Consider the following 10,957-nt stretch of genomic DNA (forward strand, 5'->3'; position numbering starts at 1 on the left):
CTTAGTCAATGTTCACCCACGAGCATCCCCTGAAAACAAAAGAAAGATGTATGCCATGTTAGATGATCAAAGCAGTCTGTCATTGGCTAAATCTGCATTTTTTGATATGTTTGGCGTACAAGGCAGCGTACTCCCATACACCATTAAAAAATGTGCAGGGTTATCAGACACAGCGGGCCGCAGGACTAATGACTTTGCTATTGAGGACATAAGTGGGAAAGTGTCTGTGTTACTGCCCACACTGACTGAATGTGATCAGATCCCAGACAACAGGAGCGAGATACCTACTCCAGAGGCCGCTGCTGCTCATGTTTATCTGCGGACAATTGCGTCACACATACCTCCTCTAGATCCATCAGCTGATATCCTCCTTCTCTTGGGCAGGGATATAATCAGAGCACACAAGGTCCGCAGCCAAGTGAATGGCCCTAACGATGCACCTTACGCTTAATGCCTTCAATTGGGATGGGTGATTGTAGGAGACGTTTGCCTTTCAGGCGTCCACAAACCCACAGTGAACTCTTTTAAGACAAATGTTCTCAACAATGGGCGACCCAGTTTCTTCACTCCTTGTAAAAACACAATCCACACCAAAGAGAAGTACACAGAAAAATGCGTCTCTCTTGAAAATGCGAATGTTGAACTAGGTAAACACCTTTTCAGAAATCATTCTCATCGCCAGAGAAGGCCATTGATGCAGTGAGTAGAACTCAGAAAATGCTGGCACAATCTAACATACGTTTGCACAAAATCTCATCTAACAGTCTTACAAATGCCTTCCCAAAGGAAGACCTTGCAACTGGCATGCAGGGCCTTGAGCTAGGGCAAACCTCACCACCGATGCAGCGCAGTTTAGGCTTGGGCTGGGACCTGTGTCCTGATCTGTTTAAGTTCCAGGTAACCATTAGTGAAAAGCCATACACCAAACCGGGAGTGCTATTAGTCGTTAACAGTGTGTATGACCCCCTTGGCTTTGCAGTGCCTGTCATTATTGAAGGCAGAGCTATACTAAGAGACATTTCATCTGATGTCAGTGACTGGGACACGGACCTGCCAAAAGAGAAACAAGAACAATGCCAAAAATGGAAACACTCGAAGTTTCAAGTCCTTTTTGGAAGAACTGTTATCAGAATATGGCAATCTTTTGCTGCATACAGAAATCAGATGGCTCAGCAGAGGAAAAATCCTGCATTGTTTTGTTGCACTTCTGACTGAAATCAAAGTTCATGGAAGCAAGAGATGAGGATACAACTCGGCTGTCTGACAATGAATGGCTACTGGACCTGACATTTCTCACAGGTGTGACCGAGAAATTAAATGACCTGAACTGCGAATTGCAAGGCCAAGGGAACACAATCAGTGATATGGTTAGTGCTGTTAAAGCTTTCAAGGCAAAGCTGGGCCTGTTTCTCCAACAAGTGAAGAAAAGGAAAATGCAGCACTTCCCCTCTGTGCACAAAATGCTGGAAGAAAATGATGCTGCATTTGGGGCCATGGACATTCAGAAATACATACACAGACCTCTTGACCACGCTGGGTCAGGAGTTTAAGGACAGATTCACAGACTTTGTGAGCCTGGAGCCCTGTGTCACATTTATTTCAAACCCCTGCATGGATATGGACATATCTGAGATTTCTGAACAGATGAGTGAGGTGTTAACTCTCAGTACTGTTGATTTGGAGAAAGAAATTCTCAGTCTGCAAAGTGACATCCAGTTGACGTCACACAAGTCTGCTGATGATTTCTGAAAGCTTGTGGATGCAAAGAAGTTCCCTAACATCTGCACAGGAGCCATGAAATGCGCTACCCTGTTTGGCTCAACAATCTGTGTTAATCTGCCTTTTCTGACTTGAACTTCATCAAGTCGAAGTTCCGAACTCGCCTCACTGATGCCCACCTAGATGACTGCATCAGAGTAAACCTCTTGGGATGCACACCAAATTACAAGGTCCTGGTTGATAGCATGCAGTGTCAAACATCGCATTAAAGGTAAGCATATAATAAAGTGCTAAATATGTACCTGGCAACCAAAAAAAAGAGGACTCTAAGTAGCTCACAACTTTTTTTACTGTTTGAAAGTAGCTCTCATCCTAAAAAAGGTTGGAGACCCCTGGTTTAGGGAGTTTAATCAAGAACCAGAGACTAACTTTAATTAGATTTCATCAAGTACCCCAAATGATCACTTAACACAAGAAAGGCTTGAAAAATGTTCACAGGGTGCATATTCATAAATACAGTGATTATAGTGTTTTTTAATGACTAACTACAAACATGGAGCTAGGTACTCCAATATAAAAGCACTCAACAGCCCCTGGGGCTCTGAGCAGAATGGGTTTTAAGGATCATGTGTGGGGCCGGCTTAAAAGGACACAGCTTTCTTATGCCCTGGGATCCCATAGAGCAGGCATCACCGAATGGCTGACCTTGGTCTGGATCCAGACCGAGTGATGGTTCTGTCTGGACCCGTGACCAATCTCTGATAAATTCACGTGAATAGATTTTCATGGAGCATTTTTTCTGACGGTTGCAGCTATAGACAGTGGGTGCTGCTACTCCAGTTAATACGACAATAGCGCCACTCAGTCCAGCTAATCAGATTGTTTGGTTACCCTGCACGGCCAGAGCACCGCCACAGCTCGCTACCGCTGCCACTTTGCGCTTGCCTATACAGCGGAGCAGAGAGGAAGAGACAGTGATGACAGCATGGCTTGCTCCAAAAGAAGGAAGGTTGATGAGGAAAACCGCTGCTTTGAAGATGAGTGGACGGAGAAATGTATGTTCATTCTTCCGTCAGGCAGTTCACAACTAGTGTCTCATATGCTCTGAAAACATGGTATTAATTAAAAGTAGCCATGTGAAGTGACACTGCAAGACAAAGCACAGCTCCTTTGAGCAAAGTTATCCCCTGAAGTCTAAGCTGAGGGCACACAAAATAACCGAGCTGCAAGCCCAGTATGACAGATGACAGTTTTCTGAGGATGTTGACTTTTGTTTTGCTTGAAGTGGAGGCCTTCAGTTCTTTAGGCAGGGACCTCTTTAATTTAAGAGATAAAAGGGTTATTCGGCTCTGTTTGCACTTTTTAAATTTTATTTGATTGTGAGGTTTTTGTTTTCTCTAATCTAAAAATAAAGGCCTCAATTTTTTATTTTTTTTTGCCTGGGACTACTTATATATACGATAAAAGAGCTAGCTGTGCACTCAGGTACACATATCCTGCACTGAAAATTGACAACAAGTATTGTTGAAACCATGAAAATGTGGCCATAGGGGAAGGCTATAAAAGACAAACTGGACTTCGGTTCGCGCCTTTTACTTGGAGGAAATTTTAATAACTGGACCTCAGCGACTTTTAATTGAACACCCCTGCCACAGAGGGTTAATTTGGCTCTAAATTGAATTAATTGGTGATGTCAGGTTTCAGGCATGTGGACAAATGCCAGTTCATTAATAAACTGTGTGTTGCTATCTTCCTGACATAAATGGAGCCATTAAAATGTGGGAAACTCCAGTTTGCTGAACATGAATAGTTTACAAGTGCAGGATGAAGGGCCGCTCTGAGGCATTCTCTTGACCTTAACCTGACATTAGCTTTCCTCTTCTCTCTGTCACACACATTTGTCTCTGCTATATCTGTGATGCTGTTCTGATATGATACAGTTGGAGTACTCCATTCATTTTTTGTAAATCTTGTTTAGACATCCTCATGAAAGAAGATCCAGTATTTTCTGTCTTGCAGTTAAAGCGTGCTTCAGATAACGATAACAGGCCTTCCCTATTCTGCCCATTGTTTTAGTCAGTGTTGTATTTATGGTATGACTGAAGCAGGTCAGACATAAAGCTTATTATTTAGGTCAGCAGGGTGGCGCAGTTGGTAGCACTGTTGCCTCGCAGCAAGAAGGTTGCCGGTTCGCGTCCCGGTGGGGGCACCGGAATGTTTCTGCTTGGAGTTTGCTTGTTCTCCCCATGCAGCGTGGGTTCTCTCCGGGTTCTCCGGCTTCCTCCCACACAGTCCTAAAACATGTTGAGGTTAATTGGTGATTCTAAATTGTCCGTAGGTGTGAATGTGAGTGTGCTTCGTTGTCTGTCTCTAAGTGTAGCCCTGCGATGGACTGACGACCTGTCCAGGGTGTCCCCTGCCTTCGCCCTAAGTCGGCTGGGATAGGCTCCAGCCCCCCCGCGACCCTCGTGAGGATTAAGCGGTGTATAGATAATGGATGGATGGATGGATGGATGGATGGACTTAGGGCAAAGGCAGGGACACCCTGGACAGGTCGCCAGTCTATCACAGGGTTACACTTAGAGACAGACAACCAAGCACACTCACATTGACACCTACGACAAGACCTTCTTGCTGCGAGGCCACAGTGCTAACCACCGATTCACCTTGCAGCCCCCTCCTCAGGTGTTAACAACAAAAATAGAGCACTCTTTGTCACAAATGGCTTTCTGGAATCACAACAGTACAGTAGTATAAGCTTTGGTAGTCAAAGAAACTTTAATGTTTTAGATTTGAAAAGAAACACTAAACAGGCCACAGTTCTGTCTAAAGTTAAGCTGAGCTCTCCAAAAATCTGAGTTGAAGGCTTGTACACGTGTGTCACAGCTAGTTTGGTCCAAAAGGATATTTACACATCGTGATGTGAAAACTTAAACCCTGCATTACTCAAACATTGAAAATGAATTTTCAGTCAAATGTATACAATTAAACTTTTGAAATTAAAAATCTTTGCATTTTTGAAGATTGAGAGATTTTCAGTAAGGGCCAAGGTAATTGGCCAAGTCCTATAGACTTTTTTTTAAGATGGAACAATGTAGGAAATATAGCACAGGACAGTAGTCCCTGAAGAGTTTATGACACAATGCTAAAGCATGGAGTTATGATCCAGCACTTGGAGAAGTTTTTGGATGTCTCTCTTTTTTCTCCCTACACACTGCTAAACCTGTGTAAAAAAATATATATATATGAGAGGTAAATTGACCATATCTAGTTTTTAATAAGAGGCCAAATTTCCCACATAAGAATCTGATGAGGTGTGGAGTATATGTTCATGTACGTATTAGACCTTTCAAATCAGAGTGGGTACATTAGGTGTTTATAATTGTTGTTTTCTGTTTCAGACTGGGCTAGTATATGTCTAGTCCTCTGAGAAATTAACCTTCATTCCAACTGTTAAACACACATGCAGAAAGCAGCCATGTTACTGTGAGTGTGCGTCATTGTGACACAGATTAGCAGCCAGTCACTTCACACACACATTTCCTTCAGCTGACCTAATTGTTTATCATAGTTCTCCTCTCCATTTTTGGCCATTTTCAAAATCTATCTCCTCCTAGGAAATACGTCGTACACACCTGAAATTCGGTGAGCACAAACTACAGGACGTGGTGATTAAAAGGTATCAAAACGCTCCTCAGATGAGGCCCGGTATGGGCATGGCGGCCCATCCAATTTCGAACAATGGCCATTTTGTCCATTTTCGGGGCATTTCTGGCATTTATCACAGTCCTGTCGGAAGGTTGTTTCACCTACAGCTACAAGATTCGGTGGGCATATGTAGCAGGTTAGTACGCACAAAAAAGTCAATTGTTGCCAAGTCCTAAACCCAACAGGAAGTCTGCTATTTTGAAAAAAGTTGGTGACACTTTTGGCGATTGTGCCTGACTTTTGGACATTTTTGGCCATTTTCAAAATCTATCTCCTCCTACAGGGAAGGTCATACACACCTGAAAGTTGGCCACCACAAACTACAGGAGATGGTGATTCAATGTTATTAAAGCGGTCCGCACAAGTGTGACGGCGTGGAAATGGCGCCCCCCTGAATTTGGCCACAACGCCATAAAACACCAGAATACGAGACGTGCTGTGTCTGTGCTCCGATCAGCCTCCAACTTTACACGCGTGCTCCAAGTCTCAGCCAGAGCTCGTTTCCACCACGGCCAACATGTACACCGCCGCACCTCGCCACTAAACAGGAAGTGGCTCGTAACTAGGCCGCTCCGATGTGCCAGAAAGTTGACAGGCCAAATCAGAGTCCCGCCCGGAGCACGTTTGCACCACACCCCGACGTGCGCGATGACCAACAAGCGCCAGGCGACTTTAATTATTATTATTATTATTATTTATTACTTTGATCATGGTGTAGAATAGATGTCCTGTGAGCACCTATTTGACTTTGATTAACATGCTTCAGTTCTCACCTCCTGACTGTTTTGTTAGTTTTTTATTCTCTCCAGTCACGTTGAAGGCCTTTTCTTCTCACCTTGAAAAACCAAAGGCCAGTCCCTCACCCTCCTCCTTCTCTCCTTCTTCACCTTCCTCAGAGATAAAGCCTAATTCACCAACACCCTGAGGGGACGCTTTGTCTATTTCTGACTGCCCTCTCTATCCACTTTTTGAGTTTATCTCACATCAGAGGTGGGAAGTAACCAAGTACAAATACTTAAGTAAACTTAAGTAGATTTTGCAGGTGTCTGTACTTTACTTGAGTATTCATTTTTCTGACGACTTTTTACTTTTTACTCCCTACATTTGAACACAAATATCTGTACTTTCTACTCCTTACATTCTCAAAACTGGCTCGTGACTTGTTTCAACCTCCACAGATGACGACATGAAGTAGAAGACGTAACGACATACATCTTTATCTTTCCCAGCAGTGTGCAATTTGTCACTGAAGCTCAACACACCCCTGCCTGCCTCAGTTGCCTGCAAGAGGTTTTTAGCACTGCAGGACTGATTGTCAGACCCAAAAGGACACATCTTCGTTCGAAGAACTTTGAGAACCAGCTTCAACTGAGGCTGAATAAAAGATTTTGGTAGTCTTGACGAGATGAGTGTTTCCATGTTGATTATCAGGTTTTATGTTCACAATGTTGCTGAAATGTTCTCCCCGTGCAGCGTGGGTTCTCTCCGGGTTCTCCGGCTTCCTCCCACACAGTCCTAAAACATGTTGAGGTTAATTGGTGATTCTAAATTGTCCGTAGGTGTGAATGTGAGTGTGCTTGGTTGTCTGTCTCTAAGTGTAGCCCTGCGATAGACTGACGACCTGTCCAGGGTGTCCCCTGCCTTCGCCCTAAATCGGCTGGGATAGGCTCCAGCCCCCCCCCCCCCCGCGACCCTCGTGAGGATTAAGCGGTGTATAGATAATGGATGGATGGATGTTGCTGAAATGGAAAACTGTCCAGTGATGTTTTTCTCTCTACCAGCACTGTGCAGTTTCTTAAAGGATGGAAGCAATCCTATTTTGTGTGCTTAAAATTTTTTCGTTTTGCAGCGCTATCAAAAGAGGTATCGTGTATCATCGAAGCTAAAAATTCATTTTTGCTTTTTACTTTTGTACTTAAGTAAATTTCTGAACCTGTACTTTTTTACTTTTACTTGAGTAAAAGAGTTGAGTCAGTACTTCTGTTTTTACCAGAGTCTACTTTTGCACAAGTATCTCTCCTTCTACTTCAGTAAAGAATGTGAGTACTTGTACCATCTCTGGAAGAAATTAAAGGTAGTTGAAGGAGGGCAGCTGTGTAGTATTTTTGATTAATTTAGAAAGTTTGTTTTCTAATCACAATCCTGTTTTTGCACTTGGAATGGAAAAGAAAGTGATCAGTCAACAGTACAAATGGCCTCATTCGAGACAAGCTCATAATTAGTTTGCTATATTTGGAGGTGCTTTGCTATTTCTGCTACCACCTCCAACGAGTCAGAACACATACATTCACACACTGGGGTTAGAGAACATTTTATTTCTACTGCCTTGTGGGATTCACCATAAATAGCCTGACATAGGTTTTACACTCATTTTGGTGAGATTGTGGATGAAACGGGGAATGCAGACTATAGTTTGGGTTTCCTGTGGGTGCTCCAGTTTCCTCCCACAGTCCAAACACAAACTCTGAATTACAGATGCGCGTGTGTGTCTCTGACAGTGTGAGACTGTCATCCCAGCTGCAGTGCTCTTGACTTTTCCTAGATTAAGCAGAGGAAATAACAGATGTATGATGTTTTTTCTACTGAAGAATTGCAAAAGGGGCAATTGAACATGTTTCCATCTGATGTGTGTCATGTGTATATTTACTTGTAGTGCGGCTGGAGGAGAGATCTTTAATCAGTGTGTGTCAGACCAGGAGGAGGAAGCCTTCAGTGAGGAGGATGTGAGGAGGCTCATGAGACAGATCCTGGAGGGAGTGGCATTCCTCCACCAGAACAACGTGGTCCACCTTGACCTGAAGGTCAGTGGACACACAAACACTATCTGTCTCCTACATGTATTCTGCTTTTCTGGTATAGTCCATTCATCTCCACTCCTGTTTCATAATGAGCTCCAAAGGTAAAACTTGATTCTGTCTTTGGTAAAACGTCACTGTGACACATGCCAGTGGTCATCTGTTTTTGCCCAGTGTAGTAAGGCCACACTGAATTTTTTTTCGCTGTAAACATGTCATTCTCAGCTGTGACAGTTCACCTTTACAATAATCGTTTCCTCACCTGATTGGACATTGCACCTTGCAATTTTTTTTTATTCATCAGCATTTCAACTTTAAAACTGAAAAACATGCTATACTTAACTTGCCATAGCAAAAACGGCAAATAGTTTCTCTGTTTTTTTTTGCCCAGGTTCCGTTGAAACTAGTGGCAAACTTTGCCTGAGACCACAGAAATGACTAGTAGTACATTTTAAGATCTATGTATTTTATTGGGAATTGGTTAAACAAGACCAATGATTTAAAAATGCTAAATTATTGGACTCCCATTTTAAAAATAATTGTTTATATCATTGGAATATAGCATTTTTACCGCCAGTTTTCTGTTATTACAAAGGCCAAAAATAATGGAAAATAATGAGCATATTATTTTAAGTATTAATTACTGCCTTAGTTTTTAGCAAATACTTGAGGACAAAGCAGTTGTTAAATACCAGAATGTCAGAAGACACTGATTGGAATCCAGAAGAAACAATGTCCTGTGAAATTATTGTTAAAATATGATTAGTCTTATATAAATCCGTTTTCAAATGTTTCACTTACCCTGCTGAGACAGAAAAAGGAGACAGTTGTTTTTGTCCAGTACTGTTGGCAGATGTACCATCATTGTCTCGAGTTCTAAATGTAAGAAATAAAAATATAAAAACATAGGTAGCACCATAATGAGTGGAAACAAATTGCCTGGAGTGAATACATTCAACGAAACATGAATACAGACTATAAACCTACAGTTCAGTCTCTAAGTATTTAAACAATTACACCTTTTATTTCTTTAGGCTCTGAGCTTCAGCAGTGTGTACAAAGTCTCAGCTTTACTACCAGATAGAAAGAATTGTGTGGGAGATACAGTCCTTTTAGAGACTTACACTGTAAAAGTTCAGGGGGTCAAAGATGATTGGACATCAATGAAAGCTTTGTAAATTCCCTGATGAAGCTCTCCCAGGCATTCACTTTTAACAAATATACTCCCTTTTGATGCATCTCTGCTTTAGCCTGTGGTCACCTCTTTAGTTCTTGACAGACATTCACCTTCATCTTAAAGGAAACTCCCAATCACCTGTAAATATGTGTGACACTGCACCACAGATGAGAATGTCCTGTATGAAACTGATGAAAGAGAAAGCACGTCACTGCACTGTACTGATCATCAGATGGCACAGATTAGACAGATGTGGATGAGTGTTTGCTGTCCGACGCTAACATGTGTGCTGTCCTGTCAGCCCCAAAACATCTTGCTGACCAGCAGCTGTCCTCTGGGTGACATTAAGATTGTGGACTTCGGTCTGTCCAGGATGATCAGCAGCCACCACGAACTCAGAGAGATTATGGGAACCCCGGAGTATGTTGGTCAGTCGGTGTTTATCCTTGCTTCTACCACCTTGCAATAATTTTAGCAATAATTTGATTCTGAATGATAATTCACGTTTCTTGTCACATTTTCAGCTCCCGAAATTCTGAATTATGAGCCGATAAGCACGGCAACAGATATGTGGTAAGAAACCTTGAGTGTGCAATAGCCAGTAGTTTTGCAGTTTTTGAGTTAAACTTCAGTGGGAATGTCATGAGCTTAAACTGGACAATTAATCTCTCTTTTTGTAGTCGTGTAGGATCATTGTGTTTGTGTTTTACAAGCAAAGAGTGTGGACATGAAGGATTTCTTCATGTCCACACTCTTTAAAGCTTATTTGAGTTTGACTTCAGTCTTGTTGATCCATCAAACAGAAAGCTGTTGATCCATGTGATGAATTATGTAAGGGCACCTTCCAATCCCACAGGACCCTCCTCCTGCTACAGCGTCAGTGTTACATTTAATGTGTGTGTGTATAAGCATAGAAACCCAGTTTTATTCTAACTTTTAAACCCAAAAATCCACCAACAGGTTGAACGGCATGTTATCTTTTTAAAAAATCACCAAAATTACAACATTTATCAGAGGCTTTTTTCTGTGCTGTAGAAACAAAAAAATTGTCAGCTTTTCAACTTCTGACAATCCTTGAACTACTCATTGGTGAGTGTACCAAGTCCAAGATTAAAAATGAATTTTATCTTCATATTTCATTTAACACTACCAAAATAAGCCATTTCCACCAGTTCCTGTCAAAAAAACAAAACATTCTGCACTCATCAGTGCAACTATGAAACCATTAGGGAGTCAGCTGTGAGCAAGTTGCATGACAAAACCTTTTAAAAGACCTGCAGGTTGTACTCACACAGAGAAAGCCGGAGACACATATGGAAACAAAATAAAAATGTCAGTAACATAGTGTTTATATTTATATCCATAATCTGTCATTTATATCCATAATACAGTGGCTTGCAAAAGTATTCACCCCCCTTGGCTTTTTTCTTATTTTGTTACATTACACCTGTAATTTAAATGTTTTTTTTAATCTGAGTTTTATGTCATGGATCTGCACAAAACAATCTAAGTTGGCAAAGTGCAATGAGAAAATAATATATAAAAATAGAATTTTAAG

At 41.8% G+C, this 10,957-nt stretch overlaps 1 protein-coding gene across 1 annotated transcript in view; it reads left to right on the forward strand.

The window, feature by feature from the left end:
• Positions 1–10,957, forward strand: part of stk17a (serine/threonine kinase 17a) — a 74,146-nt gene that overhangs the window by 54,347 nt on the left and 8,842 nt on the right. Inside the window, exons 3-5 of the mRNA XM_008302821.1 lie at positions 8,081–8,228; positions 9,701–9,827; positions 9,924–9,972. Coding sequence (XP_008301043.1) covers positions 8,081–8,228; positions 9,701–9,827; positions 9,924–9,972 — 324 coding nt within the window. The remainder of the gene's footprint in view (positions 1–8,080; positions 8,229–9,700; positions 9,828–9,923; positions 9,973–10,957) is intronic.

This window comes from Stegastes partitus, unplaced genomic scaffold (assembly GCF_000690725.1).
Source record: "Stegastes partitus isolate 25-593 unplaced genomic scaffold, Stegastes_partitus-1.0.2 Scaffold1887, whole genome shotgun sequence".
Lineage (NCBI taxonomy): Eukaryota > Metazoa > Chordata > Actinopteri > Pomacentridae > Stegastes > Stegastes partitus.